Source organism: Mobula birostris, chromosome 3 (assembly GCF_030028105.1).
Source record: "Mobula birostris isolate sMobBir1 chromosome 3, sMobBir1.hap1, whole genome shotgun sequence".
NCBI classification, from domain to species: Eukaryota; Metazoa; Chordata; class Chondrichthyes; order Myliobatiformes; family Myliobatidae; genus Mobula; species Mobula birostris.
The window spans coordinates 96,086,791-96,106,984 of record NC_092372.1 but is presented as its reverse complement, the minus strand read 5'-3'; the positions used below and the strand labels follow the sequence as shown (position 1 = coordinate 96,106,984).

At 40.5% G+C, this 20,194-nt stretch overlaps 1 protein-coding gene across 1 annotated transcript in view; it reads left to right on the top strand.

Moving 5' to 3' along the window:
* LOC140195190 (AF4/FMR2 family member 1-like) overlaps positions 1-20,194 on the top strand; it is a 160,423-nt gene that overhangs the window by 117,123 nt on the left and 23,106 nt on the right. Inside the window, exons 10-12 of the mRNA XM_072253108.1 lie at positions 5,332-5,503; positions 11,787-12,962; positions 14,701-14,792. Of these exons, the coding sequence (XP_072109209.1) occupies positions 5,332-5,503; positions 11,787-12,962; positions 14,701-14,792 (1,440 nt within the window). The remainder of the gene's footprint in view (positions 1-5,331; positions 5,504-11,786; positions 12,963-14,700; positions 14,793-20,194) is intronic.

Below are 20,194 nucleotides of genomic sequence, written 5' to 3'. Positions count from 1 at the left end.
AGTGCTGTTAGTTTGTCAGCCAGCGGGCGTGGATAATGTCTGGCCCTGGTGATGTCCAGTTCCTCATACTTGCTACCTGTTGCTGGACATCTGCTGTGATGGTGACTGGTTTTTCCTCTGGGAGATTACAGATGTTTACTTGTAGGTCTTTCAGCCATTGGGCACTCGTGCATTGTAATGCTTATTTCTCCCGTATACTCTTCTGGTACTCCTCAGTTGCTGTTTTGGTTGGTTCAGGTACTGGTATTTTGTTGCTCTGGAACTATGTGAATACTTTTCCTGGTTCTTTGGAGAAGAGTGCATTTATTTGCTTGGCCTCTGCGTCCTTAGTGTACCTCTGTAGTCTAGTAGCAAGAGCTATTAACTGTTGCTTGGCAGTTTCCAGGGCTTTGGCCATGGACATGCCTCTGTATTTCCTTAGTAGCCAAAATGCGTCTTTGATCTTCACAGCTTTCTGCAGCTCAATTAGTCTGCTGAACTCTGCTCTTGAGTTTTCATCTTCACTATATGTTAGTTCAGACTCCCCACCCCAGCCCACCAGTATCATCTGTCGACTGGCCCAGTCCTTGCCCTGAGGCCCAACTCCCGCTAGGCGAATCAGTGGCTTTGATGCCAGTCCTTGCATATACAAGCACGTATAGAATAGTAGTAAAAACACAACCAGACAAATACATATATCTATATAATATTAGTCCAGACCCCCAGTCCATTTTAAATTTTCAGTTGCCACAACTGCGATGGCTTGGATGCCTGTCTGGCAGTTGAAATGCACACAATCCTGCAGCTTGAGGTCGGAGTCCATTGAGTGCAGCTAAAAATATCTGCAGTCGGCAACAAGAGAGCTTGTCTTCTGCGAAACCCTGGGAGGACAGCTCCGACTCCATTCTGGACACCGCGCCACACTGCCCCCAGTGAAGCCTAATGGCTCCGTCCCGTCACTCCGGGCAGCTGCAAATAGGCGACACTGTGGCTTCAGGCCTAGTTGTCACTACGACCGAGGACTAGGCCTTCTCCATCCACCCCTGCTCGCATCTAATAAATTAGTGAATGCAACTTGCGGCGTACCAGATTAACAATGTTCCAAAGAGGTCTTGTGATCACAAAAAAAGCAACCATAATAGCCACTCGCTATTTGACTGTAAGCCTCCATCGACTCGGGCAGAAGCACCTTCAATATCTCTGCCAGCAAGCAGTAGACCTGCAGTACTTTTAAGTTCTTAACATATAGCAGGACCTCGTTATCATTAGGTGTGCGTTTAAGTAGAACGGTAGCACCTTTTGTTGACGCCGTAGAAGCCGCTGCAACCAGTTGCACCACCATTTTAAGATTATAATTCTTTCAGCATATTAAGGAGAACTAAAGGGGTTGATAGAAACTGTTTCTGCTGTTTGCACCTAGAATTACGCAACAGTTTTAAAATTTAGAGCCAAGCCTTTTGATTGTGAAGATGGGAAACATCTCTACATGTAAAGGGAGGTAGAAGTTTGGTACTCCCTTCCCCAGACAGCTTTTGACATTATCAGTCATTAATTTATTGTACAAAAGATAAAAGGATGAGGTTAGTACACATAAGCATGTACTTACAGAATTAAAGAATAGGCTTGCATGGTTACATGTCCTACTTCTGCTCCTTTGTCCCTTTTTCTTAACGAATAGGTATTTTGTGGATCAGCAATCCTATATATTTTGTGACTTAATTCTATCTAAGACATCCTCAGCTATTTCCTTCTCTGGCAAAACTGGGTCTCACCCTCAATAATTTCCCTTTCGACCTCTCACTTTCTCCAAACCCAAGCTGTAGTTATGGGGACTCATGTGGACCCCAGCTATGCCTTCCTTTTTGGCGGTTACGCAGAACAGTCCATGTACCAAGCCTACACCGAAAACCCTCCCCAACTTTTTCTACACTACGTTGACAACTGGATTGCTGCTGCTTCCTCTATCCATGCTGAGCTCATTGATTTCATCAACTTTGCCTATTAACTTCAACCCTGCCTCAAATTTACTTAGCCAATCTCTGACACCTCCGCTTTCTTAATCTCGCTGTCTCCGTCTCTGGATTCAAACTATTTACTGCCATATTTTACAAACCAATTGATTATCACAGTTATTTTGACCTTAGCACTTCCCACCCTGTCACTTGTAAAAACTGCTATTCCCTTTTTTCAGTTCCTCTGTGTCCACCACATCTGTTCTCAGAATGAACCTTGGCATCTGATAGGTCCTCCCTTTTCAAAGAACAAGATTACCCTTTCACCACCATTAATGGTGCTCTCAACTGCGTTCCCTTCATTTCCCAGGCATTTGTCCACATCTAATCCTCTCATCACCATAACAGGGATGGGGTTCCCCTTGTCCTTGCCTCCCACCCCACAAGCATTAGTACCTAGAACATCTTTCTGTGTAACTTTCACCATTTCTAACGGTGTCCTGCCACCTAGCACCTTTCTCCCTCTCTTCCATCCCTCTCCACTTTCCAAAGGCATCACTTTGTACTTGACTCCGTTGTCCACTCATCCCTCCCTACAGATCTCCCTCCTAACACTTATCCCTGCAAGCGTGACAAGTGCTACACCTGTCCCTACATATCCTACCTCACCACCATTCAGAGCCTCGAACAGTCCCTTTATGTGAGGTAACACTTCATCTGTGAGTCTTTCAGGGCTATCTACTGGATCTGGTGCTCCTGGTATGGCCTCCCCTACATCGGTGAGATCCAACGTAGATTGGGGGACCACTTAGTTGTTCCATCCACTTCAAAAGCCAGGATCACCTGGTGGCCATCCATTTCAATTTGACTTCCCATTCTGACATGTCTGTTCATGGCCTTCTCTACTGCCATAATGAGGCCATACTCAGATGAGAAGAGCAACATCTATATGCTACTAAAACACTCATGCTCTGTTTGTGACCTCCAATTAGTGCAAACGGTGCATAACAGCGGCACTATTTTTGGCTAAATCGACTTAAAATGCACTAACTTACAAAATGCAGGCAAAGTTCAGGGTTGTATATTCGTATAAAATTGCTCACTCACCAAAATTAGCAACCCAGCTTTCACCCGAGAGCTGACGTCAGTCATGATGGAAACCACGACGCGGCATCACGATGCATGCGCACAGCCAGCCTCAGAAGCGACTAACAATGCTCACAGCAGCGACACCAACCGGAGCAAAAGGGCAGGGCAGCTGTATTTTGAGCAGTCACATTCTGCTAACCACCATCAGCATGTGCAGGATTGGGACAGATCAAACTGAGACCCATCAATAAGAGATAATTAAATCTTATTGTAATGACGTACTTTGAGACGCCCATCAAACCCTTTGCTGCAGTCAAAGGACAGCAGTGACTCTATCACATCCATTTAGGAGAGCGCCAACTACATGATCAAGAATAATCAGCATCCTGGAGGCTTTGGTGTTACTGCTTCATATCTTCTATCCAGCATTAGGGTAAAAAAATATGGTCAGCCTAAATATGCCGCGTGGAAAGAGAAGGGGGACATTATGGTCAAGAGATGACGCCAAACTTCGTCGGGAAGCGGCAAGGAGAGGGAGAGAACAAGGATCGGATGAGGCCAGGGCCGCACAACTCCAGGATCAAAGAGTTTTTTTTTGTTTTGTTTTTAGGGTTTTGATTTTGCTTTAGATTAGAATAAAATATATCTTTTCAATATATGGTTAATTTACTATACATAGTTATGGGGCATTTTAATCTTGTTTCCGTTTCCATATCAATATATTTTGTATTCATCTGTGCAAGTGATTAATAAAAATATTAAAAAAGAAAAAAAAAGAGTCAGGACAAAAAAGATGAGAGAAGAAGAGACAGAGGAGGAGAGGCATGAACGTCTCCAAAATGACAACAACTGGCATAGAAGGAGGAGCGATGAGGAGACAAAGGAACAGAGAAATGCATGTCTCCAAGATCAGAGACAAAGAATAAACAACAGAAGAGATGAAGACATGGCAGATGAAAGGACTGCACATCTCCAGAATGACAACGAGATGCACAAGGGTGGCAGATCAACCAGAAATGAAGCCATCAAAAGTGTCCTTCGTTAAACAAGGAGGAGCTTATTTGCCTTGCTATGCGTCATTCTTCTTGAATAACCTGAGGTTTTCTTCAATTTCCAAAGCAAAATGATACCAATAGCATTCAGGAAAATTTAGTGTTCATTCTGGTCACATCAGACTGCACTACCATTCTCTCAAAGGGTGCCCCAATGGGTTACCTCATTGTCTAGTCTCTTATTATGTCTAGGTACCCTTCAGTTTGATGGCATGAACATTAATTTCTCTAAATTCTGTAACTACACCCCCAAATCTCTTTTCTCTTTTTCCTTCATTTGGTTCCCCTTCTTTCCCTTCTCCTCACCTCTTCCTTCGCTTTCTTCCATGCTCCACTGTCCTCTCCTATTAAATTCCTCCTTTTTTAGTCCTTTACCTCTTCCACCTATCAGGTCCCAATTTCTTATTTCATCCTCACCTGGTTTTGCCTTTCACCTGCCAGTTTGTATACCTTCCCCTCTCCCCAATACATTATTCTGGCTGCTGCACTTTCCTTTCAGTTTCTGATGAAGGGTCTTGGCCAAAACATCGGCTGTTTATTCCCCTGCCTGACTTGCTGAGTTCTTCCAGCATTTTGTTTATGTTGTTCAAGATTTTTAGCATCTGCAGAATTTCTTCTGATTATGTTCAGCAATTTGAACCGCTTCATCTCACTGCAACATACTCACTTTCTGCAAGATTGAAGACTGATGCAAAGTAATTCATTTAAGACCTGGGCCATGAGAGTTCATTCCCATACTGTACGTCCTGAGGAATCCATCATTATCTCAGTAGATTTTTATTCGTCCTTGTCGTTAACTTAGCTAAAACTAGTTCTATATGAAATGTGACATAATTTCTAACCTACAGCAGTCTTTTTGTTAAGTAAATGATTCACAATGAATCACCAACTCCACGTTATTGACAGTGTCAATAGGCCTGAATTTCAAATTTCCATCAATTTGTTACTGCATTTTTACCTCTGCCGATTAAATTTCTGATTTTATGAGTGGACATGCAGAGCATAAGTCAATTAAAGTAGCAGAACTGTTTAAGACTATTTAGGACTGTGTCGCACATTGCAATTTTTCTAACATATAATTCAACGTGTGGTGTGTGAATTATCATAGTTGTCACAATATTGAAGTGGTGTAGAATCTGGCTGTTATGTGTTTTGAATGTTTTATATGGATTTTTATTTCCTTTGATTCTGTATAAACTAAATCAACATTTGAAGAAATGCATTATTTTTGCCTGACTTATTTTTTTGTTATTCCATAGTGCTTCCTTCCTGCCCCAGAGTGGTATTTTTTTATCAAGACATTCCAGTGGTGGCTTAAATAACCTAAGTGAATCTGGCAATTCTTCTGGCTCTGATTCAGAGAGTGAAACCACCTCTACAGACAGTGAAGGAGCATCAAGTGAAGGAGCATCAAGGGCCCCCACTCCTGAGGTATGACAGCTAGTCAGCAGAATAGTGGAAAATTAATGTTCACCTTTAAGCCTACATTTATTTCTTTACTAAAATACATGTTGAGTGGGAGTGAAAAAGTAAATGTTTAAAGATCAATTGCTTAGAAATTATAGTCATATAAATGTGTTTCTTACAATTTTATGCAACTGAAAATTGCATTTATTTCCCCCCACTTCCTGGCCCAACCCTCATCCTGGACAAGAATGCTGTAAATCCACTTTCATGTCATTTCACATCATAATGGAAATCTAATCAGGTTTTTTTCTAAGAATCTGCTTAATATCCTGGTGCATCTTCCCATCACTGCTGCGGAACCACTGATACTTCTGATTCTCCCTATTCGCTCTCTCCCACACCCTATTTGCTTCTGCTGCCTTGAGCCTCTTGGATGTAATGGAAGTTTCCAGCAGAAGTTTGATGACCAGAGAGATCATTGATAATCATCAACATGAAATGGTATTTGATAAGATGCCACTGTCAGATGTTTTGCACCTGTTGGGCATGTCACTGTTTCGTGACCAAAATTATCAGTTTTGAAATGCACTAGATTAATTATGTGGTAGTAATTTTGTTTCTTGACAAGAGGACTCCAGTTGCTGCAGTAGAATTAGTTGTAGCAGCTAAATACAGAAGGCAAATGTGAAACTCTATTAGCAAAATATCAGACCTCATTTTTGATTACATTTCACAATACAACTTAATATAAAAATTGGTAGATGATCAAATATAAAATTAAGTATTCATTCAATTTTCATCAGATGTCTCACTGATTCACTAATGCAAAGTAGTATTTTATTTTATAACTGGAAATTAGTCACGGCTGGATTCCAAAAATTCCAAAAGAATTGGCGTATGCACTTGAGAACCATGTGAACACAAGGACCAAAGTAAGCTATTCAGCCCCTCTTTGTCTTGGTTCCCCTAATACTTACACTAAACAAAAGTACCTAGATTTTCCCCACCAAGAGGACTGCACTTTAAAGGACCAACCATTTTAGCAAATGACTGTCCTAATTCTACTCTTAAACCCTGTGCAATCTGTATGATCTACCATTGTAGATGCAACAGATCCAAAAGTGCTTCCTCTTCCAAAAATATATTTTATTTTGTTTACTTTGTATCTAAACCGATGAGAGCTTTCTGATGAAGTTGTATGAAATGCGGAAAGGGGAGATCTATCGGATGTGGTTTGCACAGCCTTCCAAAAGGTATTTGATACATTTGCTATGAAATGAATAGCTGCAGCATGGAAGGGGGAAGTTTCTATATAACTGAAAAGAGTAGTAAACTGTTCTTCAATGGAGGAAAGTGTGTAGTGGACTTCCCCAAAGATCAGTATTTGGATCATTGCTTGAGAATGATTTGTACTCATGTATATGGCAGGTTTATAGCTACTATTGTTGTATTGAACTCTGAGGAGGATCATCATAGACTTCTGGGAGGTATAGATATGATAGAATGGGTGCTGAGTTAACAAATCAATTTTAATTTTGAGAAATGGGGTGTTTTACATTTTGGTAGGAAAATGAGAAAGTACAGCACAAGGACAGGCCATTCACCCGCAATGTTGTGCCAAACCAGCTAAACGAATCAAAAACACCCAAACACTAATCCTGCCTACCTACACCATGTCCATATCCCTCCATCTTCCTTACATCCATGTGCCTATCCAAACTACTCTTAAAAGGCTCTAATGTATTTGCTTCTACCACCATACTAGGCAGTACGTCCAGGCATCCATCACTCTGAGTAAAAAAACACTTGCCCCTCACATTCCCGTTTGAACCCTACTCCTCTCACCTTCAATGCATGCCCTCTGATATTAGACATTTCAGCCCTAGAAACAGATGCACTCTGTCCATGCTGCCTATGCCTCACGTAATCTTGTAAACCTCTACCAAATCTCCCCGTAGCCTCTGATGATCCAGAGAAAACAACCTAAGTTTATCCAGCCTTCCATGATAGCACATGACCTCTAAAGCAGGCAGCAACCTGGTAATCCTCGTATGCATCCTCTCCAAATCCTCAACATCCTTCCTATAATGGGGCGATCAGAACTGTATGCAGTAATCTAGATGTGGCCTAACCAGAGGTGTTTTTTTTTAAGTTGCAACATAACCTCCTGACTTTTGAACTCAATGCCTTGACTAACAAAAGCAAGCATTCTGTAAGCCTCTTTACCACCTTATTGACCTGGGTAGTGACTTTCAAAGAGCTATGAACTTGGATGCCAAGATCTCTCTGCTCAGCAACACTTGTCCTTAACAGTGTACTGTCTTCTTGCACTTGCCCTACTGAGGTGCAACACCTCACATTTATCTGGGCTAAACTCCATCTGCTATTTCTCCACCCATATCTGCAACTGGCCTACATTGTGCTGTATTCTTTGCCAGTCTTCTACACTATCCACGACTCCATTAATCTTGGTATCAACTGCAAATTTACTAACCCACCCATCTACATTTTCATCCATACCATTTATATACATTACAAACAACAAAGGTCCCAGCACCGATCCCTGCAGAACTCCACTGATTACAGACCTCCAGCTCAAATAAGTTCCTTCGACCATTACCCTCTGTCTTTTATTTGCAAGCCAGTTCTGAATCCAAGCAGCCAATTCACCACGTACCCCATAAGTCTTAATCGTCTGGATTAGCCTCCACTTTGTCAAATGCCTTACTAAAATTCATGTCAGTAACATCCACTGCCCAATCCTCATCAATCTCTTTCGTCACCTTGTCAAAAAAACTCAAGTTGGTAAGGCACGACCTGCCACACATAAAGCCATGATGGCTTTCTCTAATTAGGACATGGGTTTAAAATACGCACATACTGTATTGGATCTCAAAGAATTTTCTCCAGCAATTTCCCTACAACTGACGTGAGACTCTTTGGTCTATAGTTCCCAGAATTCTCCCTTGTTCCCTGTCCTAAATAGAGATGCAAAGTTAGCCACTTGCCAGTCCTCCAGGACCTCACCTGTGGCTAGAAAGGACAAAAAGAAACTGGTCAAGGGCCCAACAATCTCGTCTCTTGCCTCTTTCAATAGCCGGATGTAAATCCCATCAGGCTTCAGGGACCTGTCCACCTTAATACTCACTAGAAGGCCCAACACTTCCTCCTGCTTCACCTCTAAGTGTCCTAATGTATTTATACTCTCAGCACTGATCCCCTGGTCCTCCATATCCTTTTCCTTGGTAAGTATTGAAGCAAAGTACTCATTAAGTCCCTCACTCACGTTTGCTGCATCCAAACAAGTGTTCTTTATTCTTGAGTAGTCCCACCCTCTCCCTAGTTATCCTTTTACTCTTGATGTATGTATAAAATGCCTTCGGATTCACCTTAATCCTATTTGCCAAGGAATTTTAATGGCCCCTCATAGCTTTCGTAATTCCTTTCTGGCTTCTTTCTACTTACGTACTTCATTTGATCCTGACTTCCAAAGCTTCACATACTTTTCCTTTTCCTTCTTGAATTTCTCACTAAGAGTGAGTTTATTGAATACCTACAAGATGGCTTTTTAGAGCAGTTTGTTGTTGAGCCTACTAGGGGATCAGCTATACTGGATTGGTTGTTATATACTAAACTGGAGGTGATTAGGAAGCTTAAGGTAAAAGAAACTTTAGGAGGCAGTGATCACAATATGATTGGCTGTAACTTGAAATTTGATAGGGAGAAAGTAAAGTCCAGCGTAGCAGTATTTCAGTGGAGTAAAGGAAATTACAGTGGTATGAGAGAGGAGTTGGCCAAAGTAAATTGGAAGGAGCTGCTGCCAGGGATGACAGCAGAGCAGCAATGGTGAATTCAAAAAAACAAAGAAATATTCAAATGACAAAATAGTACAACCGTGGCTGACAAGGGAAGTCAAAGCTAATGTAAAAACAAGAGATACGGCATGCAACAACACAAAAATTTGTAGTAAGACAGAGGATTGGGAAGCTTTTAAAACCCTACAGAGAGCAATTAAAATAATTATTAGGAGGGAAAAGATGAAATATGAAAGCAAGCTAACAAACAATATCAAAGTAGATAGTAAAACCTTTTTCAAGTATGTTTTAAAAAAATAGAGATGAAAGTGGATATAGGACCGCTAGAAAATGAGGTTGGAGAAATAATAACGGGGGCCAAGGAGATGGCCAATGAGCTAAATGAGTATTTTGTACCAGTCTTCACTGTGGAAGACACTAGCAATGTGCCGGATGTTGAAGGGTGTGAGGGAAGAGAAGTGAGTGCAGATACTTTTACAAGGGAGAAGGTGCTCAAAAGTTGAAAGATCTAAGAGTACATAAGTCATGCAGTCCAGATGAACTACATCTGGTTGTAAAGAGGTAGCAGAAGAGATTGTGGAGCATATCTTTCAAAAATATTTGGACTCTGGCATGGTGCCAAAGGACTGGATAATTGCAAATGTCACTCTGCTCTTTAAGAAAGGAGGAAGGCAGCAGAAAGGAAATTGTAAATCAGTTGGCCTGACTCCAGTGGTTGGGAAGATGTTGGAGTCAATTGTTAAGGATGAGGTTATGGAATACTTGGTGACATAGGACAAGATAGGACAAAGTCAGCATGGTTTCCCTGAGGGAAAATCTTGCCTGACGAACCTGTTGGAATTCTTTGAGGAGATTACAAGTAGGATAGATAAAGGGGATTCAGTGGATGTTATATATTTGGACTTTCAGAAGGCCTTTGATGAGGTGCCACACATGAGGCTGCTTACCAAGTTAAGAGCCCATGGTATTTCAGAAAAGTTACTGCCATGGTTAGAGCATTGGCTAAATGGTATCAGGCAACAAATAGGAATAAAAAGATCTTTGTCTGGTTGGCTTCCAGTGACTAGTGGTGTTCTGCAGGGGTTCAGTATTGGGACTGCTTTTTATGCTGTATATCAATGATTTAGGTGATGAATTGGATGGCTTTGTTCCCAAGTTTGCAGATGATAGGAAGATTGATGGAGGGGCAGGTAGTGTTGAGGAAATAGGTTGCAGAAGGACTTAGACAGATTAGGAGAATGGGAAAGAAAGTGGCAAATGAAATACAATGTCAAAAAATGCATGTTCATGCACTTTGGTAGGAGAAATAAATGTGCAGACTATTTTCTAAATGCGGAGAAAATCCAAAAGTCTGAGATGCGAAGAGACTTGGGAGTCCTTGTGCAGAACACCCTAAAGGTTAACTTGCAGGTAGAGTCAGTGGTGAGGAAAGCAAATGCAATGTTAGCATTCATTTCAAGAGGTCTAGAATGCAGGGATGTGATGCAGAGGCTTTATAAGGCATTGGTGAGGCCTCACCTAGAATATTGTGAACAGTTTTGGCCTCCTCATCTCAGAAAAGATGTGCTGGGATTGGAAAGGGTTCAGAGGAGGTTCATGAGGATGATTCTGGGAATGAAAGGTTTATCATATGACAAATGTTTGATAGCTATGGGTCTGTACTCTCTGGAATTTAGAAGGATGAGGGGGGATCTCATTGAAACGTTTCGAGTGTTCAAAGGCCTAGACAGAGTAGCTGTGGAAAGGATCTTTCCCATGGTGGGGGAGTCTAGGACAAGAGGGCACAGCCTCAGGATAGAGGGGTATCTATTTAGAACAAAGATTTAGAGAAATTTCTATTGCTATGGGTGGTGAATTAGTGGAATTTATTACCACAGGCAGCTGTGGAGGCTAGGTCACTGGGTGTATTTAGGGCAGAGCTTGATAGATTCTTGATTGGACATGGCATCAAAGGTTACAGGAAGAAGCCCAGGGAGTGGGGCTGAGGAGGGAAAAATGAATCGGCCAATTTTAAAATGTGAAGCAGATTCAATGGGCCAAATGGCCTAATTCTCCTCTTATGTCTTAGGAAGCCAAAGCCTTCACACTTTCTCACTGATACACTCTGACAATGGCTGCTCCAACAGTGGCCACTCTGTTTGAGCCTACCCTTCTTTTATTTGCAGCTGATGTTACATTAAATCTAACAGATGTTGGGTTGTTATATTAATATGAAATAGCTTCTTGAAAGATACATAAATTCTTAATAGTAGACAGCAAATTACTCAATTTTTTAATAACTCCTATGCTCAGTTACCTGAGAAATGGGCATTCATTTGCAGTGTATGTTTAGATGACGTTCTATGAAAATAGGAGTGCTAAGCTATTGCAGAAGTAATTTTAAATGTTAATAGTTTGAGCAGTATTCTAATTATACTTTTTTTAAAACTGCCTGTATGTGTTTGACTTGTGTATTGCAGCTGATTTGTTTCATATTGTGGCCTCTATTATAGCCTGATCCTTCACCAGCAAATAAATGGCAACTTGATAATTGGCTGAATGTCAGCCAGCCAGCCATGCCTTCCAAGAGCCACAGCGAGTCATCAGATGAGCACATTTCCCAGGACAGCCAAAGAACTGATACAAAGGAGGACCGTGATGGTACGGGTTCTAGCAGAGAGAAAATAACTATACAGGAGCCTTCTCCAAGCAGAAACAGACATCAGAAATCTTCTGCTCTGCACAACACCAATGATCAGCAACAAGCTGTTGGTGAAAAGAAACCTAACAAATCTATTTTAACCCTTGTACCTGAAGCAAACCCAGAGAATGAAGCTTGCAGATATGCTAATAATGACCAACCTCACACAGAGCACACCAAAGTAAAGGTAAAAGCTGTAGAATTGTCAGCTGAAAAAAGGGAAACTAAATCTTCAGCCAAGATTCTATCAGAAAGAAAAAAGCTGAAGAGTCCAATCCTGAATTCTGCCAAATGCAAGCAACTTGCAGGTAAAGTCTCTTTGTCTACAGACCAATGTTCAAACAAAGATGAGCCACCATCCAATTATAATCTGCCTTCTGCTGCCCCTGTACCTCAGAGGCAGGAAAATGAGGCTAACAACAATAAATTGGCAAGAGAGTTAAGTAGAACTGCTTTTCCTAAATCTGTGGAGGTCAAGAACACAAAGGAAACAAACATTAGCAAGCTTGCCACAGGGGTCAAAGATGTAAACAGGACTACCCAGTTTCAGTCTGCTAACAATGATAAGCAGGAAACCAGGGCTTGCATCAACAAACCTGGCAGTCAATTTACAGAGGAAATTCACAGCGACATTAATAAACCTGGTAAGTTCAAGGAAGAAAATGGCAATGCTACTACAAAAACCATCACAAAAGAACATGGGTCTAAACTGGTTAAATCTGTCAATCAGACAAAGGATAACATACTCAAAGATCAAGTTTTGTCAGACACAGGAGTTGGAAGTTTGCTATCTCCAATAAGAGAGAGTAAAGTTAATTGGCCATTGGTGGTAAAAATCGATTTAAGTTTGCTATCAAGAATCCCATCATCTTGCAAAGAGAACAAACTATCCAAGAACCATACAGTGGAACACACCAGCCAGAAGAATACGGAAGGATTGAAGGAGAGCAAAGAAAGCTCATCAGGCAAGACCAAGAGAAAGCATGTGGTGAGTGTTTCTCTTCTTCATCTTTCTCCTTCCACAAATCAAGATCAATTAATATCTTGGTACTTGTAATGTAATCAAGCATAGCCAAGTAATTGGCTGATGGGTTAATTTTCTGCCCCTCTTGAGTACTTCTGTCATCTTGTTTTGCAAAGAGCTATATTTCCTCACCATTAGAATTAAGGTATTAACCTCATCTAACCTTTTATACACAAGTCAGCATGAATATCAAAGTTTGATGCTTATGATTTTCTTCAGATTGTTAAATTCAACTGTTTTGTTGCTATACCTTCCCTAGTGAAATTGGATTGGGCAGATTGACTGGTGTGAAGTGTGCGAATTTAGTACTGCAAACAATTATGCTAAATTGATTACATTTATCTTCCTTTTCATAGGCTATTTTTGATATAAGGTACTTTATGTGTGTACCACCCGCAAATGAGCTTAACATCATCTTCAATGAAGATCCAAATACAATGTGCACCTTGACTTATGAAACTGTCATTGGGCATTAGAGGTTTACATTGAAAATGCTCAGTATTTTACCATTCCTTCCTTGAACAGCTGCAGTACATGTTCACAAAAATCAGGACAAACCAAATCCTATAAATTAACACTCTATTTGTCCACATTAATGGACAAGGTCACCAATTGAAAAGAAAAATATCTGAAAAAGAAACAGAAATTCACAAGATATTCAACAGGTCAAGCAGCATTTTGTGTAAAGCGAAACAGTATTCATATTTATCAGGTTCTCATGTAGGATTACGGACCTGGAACTTTAATCTTATTTTTATTTAGAGATACAGCATGGTAACAGACCTTTCCAGTCCACAAGCCTGTTCTGTCCAAATACACCCATGTGACCAACTAACCTACTATCCTGTACATCTTTGGAATGGGGGAGGAAACCAGAGCACCCAGAGGAAACCCACGCAGGCAGAGGGAGAAAGTACAAACTTCTTACAGACAGCAGTGGAATTCACCCTAGGTCGCTGGCACTCTAATAACATTACTACAATACCACGTCACCCAAATTTTGTTTTTCTCTGTTGTCTGTCATCATTTTCTGTTTCTAGATAGTACTCTTGAATATAACATCAGGAATAAAGTCAATGGGTATCAGGAAATTTTCCATTGGCAAACGTCTTCCTCAAGTATAGAGAGATGAATGTGTTTGTTGAAGGCAATTATTTCAGCCTTGTGATATGTTTGGAGATTTCTTTTTCAAATTTCTTTAATTAATTAGACATATACATACATGCAGAAATTCTTAAGGAAATAACTATTGGCTAGATTGAACAAAATGGTGTAAAATTAATATAGTAGTGGTTAGTCTGCTAGCTGTATGTAGATTTTAATTCCTTTTTTGCAGTGAGCTTCTGTGTCGTAGTGGTGATCCTGCATTTCCCTTGAGATATTTATGTTGCTCTGATTGGCATAGACAGTGTGAGAAGGAGAAAGGGAGAAGAAACATGATGGTGTAATTTTCCATTTTGATCATGTGGCCCTGCACCAAGTATTTCAATTATCAAACTTGCCCACGCTGGTCAATTCTAAGTTTGCAGTTCGCTAATGTGTTGTCAAATGCTGATCCAGTCAAACTACAAGCCTGCTCCCGTGTAGAAGATATTTCAGGTTTTTTAGTAATTGTATAAATGCTCAGGGCAGAATTCTACATTAGTTTTATTATAAATGTCAATATACATTTGTATTTCATTTCTAAAATTTTTTGTTACAGATTGACATGGAAGGCAGTGAGAGCAAAAAGCAAAAGTTGGATAAAGAAAATAAGTTGTCTTCTTCAAGCCATAAAGAATCTATTCATAAGCGGTGTGTATCGGGTATCACAATTTCTAAAATTAGCCAGAGGGATTTAATGTGATACAGTTGAGCAGCTCTTAGCAGACACCTGTTGAACTTGGCCTTGCTGATTCAGTGGCCACAGTGAAAATTGCAGCTTCCTATACCATCCTTTGAATATATTTAGCCTGCAAACTGGCTGAAGTACAGAGTCATTCTGTGGTGGTCACAGAAAAAAATAAAACCAGTATTTAAGACCAGAACAAACATTACATTTCTTTTACCTAGTGTGATTCAGTTAAATTTTGATACTGGCAATATCTTAAAGTTTTATTAATGCATGTTTGCCAGTCTACACAGACTACATGATCAAACACATCTGTGGCAGTTTTGCTTACAAGTAGAAGCCAGTAAGATATGCAAGTCTCTCTTATTCTATGGCAAGAAATCAATCAATAACTTATACTTGAATGTGTGAGAGAGTATTCTGTTTAAGTATCTTAAAACCACAGTCAGAATTAAATTCAGGCAAATCAGTAAGGCATAACATTTCTTTGGTTTTGTATATGCAAATCTAATGGAAGGCTGTGTCTTGAACTATCTTTGCCTCTGTATCTCTTCTGCTTTCGCCCACAAGCTACCTTTTCCCCCTGCCTGTGCCCACCTCATTCTGCTCAATCTCTGCCTTCTCATAAGAAATGAGGAACTGCACAATCAACCCCTCGAACCTTTACTGTCATTCAGTAAGATCATGTCCATGCTGCCTTCCCCCTCTTTCCCATGATGCTTGACTTCACCTTCACAGTTCTCTGGTAATGGAGAATTCCAAAGTGTGTGCACTGTCTGAGCAAAGAAGTTCCTCCTCAGCTCTGACCAAATTATTCTAAAGCTATGCCCATGGCTCTAAATAAACACTAGCAAAAGACATCTTCCCAGTCTCACCCAATCAATCTCCCTCAATAAGATTATCTCTTGACCTTCTCAAATCCAAATGATTGTAGGCCCAATCTGCTCAAACTTCCTTTATGCATTAAAACCTCTATCTCGGAAATCAACTCGGTGAACCTTCTCTGCATTGCCAGGTATGAGCCCATCCTTCCTTAGCTATAGAGACAAGAACTTGATGAGTACTCCTTGCAACTCACCAGCGCCCTGCAATTTCTATTAAAGGTTCTGTACTTACATACTCTATATCCTTTAAATAAAGGCCAACATCCTACTAGCCTTCCTGATTTCTTGCTCTGCATGCCTGTTCTGTTTCACACTGCTGAAGTCCCGCTATTCAGCAATATTTTGTAATCTTGTTCCGTTTACGTAATTTTTAAAAATTCTTTCTTCCAAAATGGATAACCTCCTATTTTCCCCCATTGTAAACATCATGTCCAGGCCTATCTATATGTCTTTGAGTCTGTATCCCTCTCGCAACTTGCTCAGCCACTTATTTTGGTCTCATCAGCAAAGATAGATGAAGTAACTGAGTGTGCTGTGGCCAACTCATTAATGTCATTAAAACTCCAGCACTGGTCCCTGATTAAGTTTTATTAGTTTTTGATGGTTAATTTAAACACCGTTTATTTCAACCCTGCTTTCTCTTGGTTTGCCAATCCTGCAATGTACTGCTTCCACAAAACAACAAATTTCACAAACTGTGCCGGGGATTTTACATCTGATTCTGATTAATATCAAGATAGTAACCCAGAATTTGTGTGTTCTTAAGCAGAAATCATTTGAGACACTGTATCAGTTGTTTCTGGAAAACGAAATATACTGCATCTACTCATTCCTCTTTATTTGTGACATCCTAATGAACTCCAGCAAATTCGTCAAATAACTTCATTAAACCATATTGACTCCTATGATTTTCTTCATGTCTTACTACAACCTCCTTAATAGTCAATTCCAGCATTTTCCTAGTGACAGATGTTTGACAAACTGACCTTTAGTTTCTCATTTTCTGCCTCCCCTCCCTTTCTTCTATGAGGGTATTATACTTGCAGATAGTCCTACCTCTGGAACCATTTAAAAAATTAAGAATGAATTTCCTAATCTCATTTTAGACCCATGTTTACTTTAGCTATTTCCTTCCATTTTATGTACCTGCAGTAAATCTGTTTTTTATTATTTACTAATTTGCTTTCACATTCTCCTCCAAGAGGACCACAACCTTGTCATAGGGTTTGGAGGCTTGCATGCCTCAACAACCAGGAGAGCTACAGTTTGTAGGCTGGAATCAGGGCCTTGTGCTTTGACTCTTGATAGGGTCATCCATGCCAAACAGGTTAAAGGGTAGAGGCCACCGGTCCTACAGAAACAGCAAAGAACAATCCTTCTATACAGACAGAGATGGAGGACCTTCAGTGCTGCCCTAAATGCCAGTGGTGTAGCAGTAAGTTTCACATTTTTTCCCAGTATATAGGGTTCTTTTGTTTGTTTTTTAATCTTCAGTTTCACATTTTTTCCCCTAATTTTCTGGCCTAGTGGTAATACTCTCACTTTCTTTCAACTAAATTTCCTTAGTCACGGATCATGCATTAGGAACAGGGGAAATCTTCCCATGGGGTCCTGTTTTTTCCCTGGAAATACCTTTGATGTAAATTTTGAAACGTCTCTTTTAATTGTCTGCAACTGCCGATCTGCTGCTTTACCCTTTAATTTTTTTCCGTCACTCTATCCTCATGCCACTTTGATTGTCTTTATTTAAGTTTGAACACTAGTTTGAAACCCAATTGTCTCATCCTCAAACGACCTTCTTTGCATGCTCTATCTATAAGGATATTATTTCTTGATTTATATCCTGTATAATTACTCCTGGGGAAATCTGTATTATATTCCCACTAATGACTTTTTATTCTTTTTTCTTAACTCCACATCTTGTGTTTCTGAATGGTTATCATCACACACTGTAGAAGTTGCAGTAAGGCAAAAATAGCCTGGGGCAGTTTTAGTCAAGTGAGACCACCCAAAGCAACTCTGCTCACTTACGGACATGATGGGCTGGAGTGACTCCAGCAGTGGGCACTCAAACCAAATGAGTGAGCCTGTAGTGAAACTTTTCCACAAAGGTCTTCTTAAAACATTGTGACCCTTTACATAATAGGGGATGCCAGAGAAAGATGAAATAACAGAAGGATGTGAAATATACCCAACAACTAAGGCCCTATTTTTTTTTACTAACTTTAAAATACCATCAGCTGTCTGCTTGAAAATTTGATAAGCTTTAACACCCCAGACTGTTGCAAGAAACATAAGGTTGTTATAGTAGGTGATTTTAACATTGACTGGGACTCCCATTCTGTAAAAGAACTAGATTAGATTAGATTAGATTCAACTTTATTGTCATTGTGCCGAGTACAGATACAAAGCCAATGAAGTGCATTTAGCATCTGACCAGAAATGCAAACAATAGTGTTATTTACAAAATAACTGCGAATACAAAAAGTGCTACAGCACCCAAATATAAAAGTACTGAGACAGTACAATATGGGTGCAATTCTGTTTAGCACTGTGATGAGACGTTCAGCAGTGTCGTTGCCTCAGGGAAGAAGCTCTTCCTGTGCCTGCTGGTGCGGGAGCAGAGGCTCCTGTAGCGCCTACCAGATGGAAGAAGAGTAAAAAGTCCATGGTTAGGGTGAGATGCATCCCTGATAATGCTTTTCGCCCTGCCCAGGCAGTGTTTATGGCAGATGTTCTCAATGGTGGGCAATTGGGTGCCGATAATTCACTGGGCAGTTTTCACCACACGCTGGAGTGCTTTGCGGTCCAATACAGGACAATTGCCATACCACACTGAGATGCAGTTGGTGAGTATGCTTTCAATGGTACAGCAGTAAAAGTCCGTCAGTATCCTGGGGCAGAGGTGAGCTTTCTTCATGCTCCGCAGGAAATAAAGGCGCTGTTGCACCTTTTAGATCAGTATGGAGGAGTTCAGGGACCAAGTGAGATCCTTGGAAATGTGGACACCAAGGAATTTGAAGCTTGATACACGCTCCACTACAGATGGGATAGTTTGTCAAATGTTCTCAGGAAAGTTTCCTTCATCGGTACATAGAAGTTCCAAGTGAGTGTGTGATACTGGATCTCCTATTAGGGAATGAGACCGGGCAGGTGACAGAAGTTTGCGTAGGGGGAACTTTGAAACTAATGGTATTATGATCATTAGATGCAAAGTAAATATTGAAAAAGATTGTCTGTGGGTTGAGATTCTAAATTGGAGAAAGGCAAATTTTGATAGTATCATAACAAATCTGGCAAGTGTGGATTGGGATGGTATTTTCTGGTAAAGGTGTACTTGGGAAGTGGGAGACATTCAAAACTGAATTTTTACAAGTACAGATCTTGTATGTGCCTGTCAGAATAAAAGGTAAGTGTTAGAGGTTTAGGTAATCTTAGTTTTCAAGAGATATTAAGGTCCTGGTTTAAAAAAAAAGGGCACATAGCAGGTATAGACAGCTAGGAGCAAATGAGGTATTTGAGTAAAATAACTGCAAGAGAATATTTAAGAAAGAAATCAGGGCTAAAAGGAGGCACAAGGTTGCTCTATCAGACAAGGTGAAGCAGAGCCTGAAGGGATTCTACCCAGGTTCAGAGCAAAAGGATTGCAAGGGACAAAATTGCTAAGGGAAGATCAGAATAGTAATCTCTGCATGGAGCCAAAAAGATGCGGGAAATCTTAAATGGATTTTTTGCTTCTGTATTTACTTAGGAGATAGACATGGAATCCATAGGAGTAAGGGAAGAACAGCAGTGAAGTCATGAACCCTAAACAGATTGTAGAGGAGGAGGAGGTATTTACTGTCTTGAGGCAATACAAACACCCATGTCAGGATGCTGTTCATCAACTATAGCTCAGCATTCAACACCATCATTCCCATAATCCTGATTGAGAAGTTACAGAACCTGGGCCACTGTACCTCCCTCTGCAATTGGATCCTCAACTTCCTAACCGGAAGACCGCAATTTGTGCAGATTGGTGATAACATATCCTCCTCGCTGATGATCAACACAGGTGAACCTCAGGGATGTGTGCTTAGCCCACTGCTCTACTCTCTCTATATCCATGACTGTATGGCTCGGCATAGCCCAAATACCATCTATAAATTTGCTGGTGATACAAACATTGTTGGTAGAATCTCAGATGGAGATGAGAGGTCATACAGGAGTGAGATAGGACAACTAGTGGAGTGGTGTCGCAGCAACAACCTTGCACTCAATGTCCGTAAGACGAAAGAGCTGATTGTGGACTTCAGAAAGGGTAAGATGAAGGAACACATACCAATACTCATAGATCAGAAGTGGAGAAAGTGAATAGTTTCAAGTTCCTGGGTGTCAAGATCTCTGAGGATCTAACATGGTCCCAACATATCAATGCAGCTATAATGAAGGCTATACTTCATTAGAAATTTGAAGAGATTTGGCATGTCAGCAGATGCACT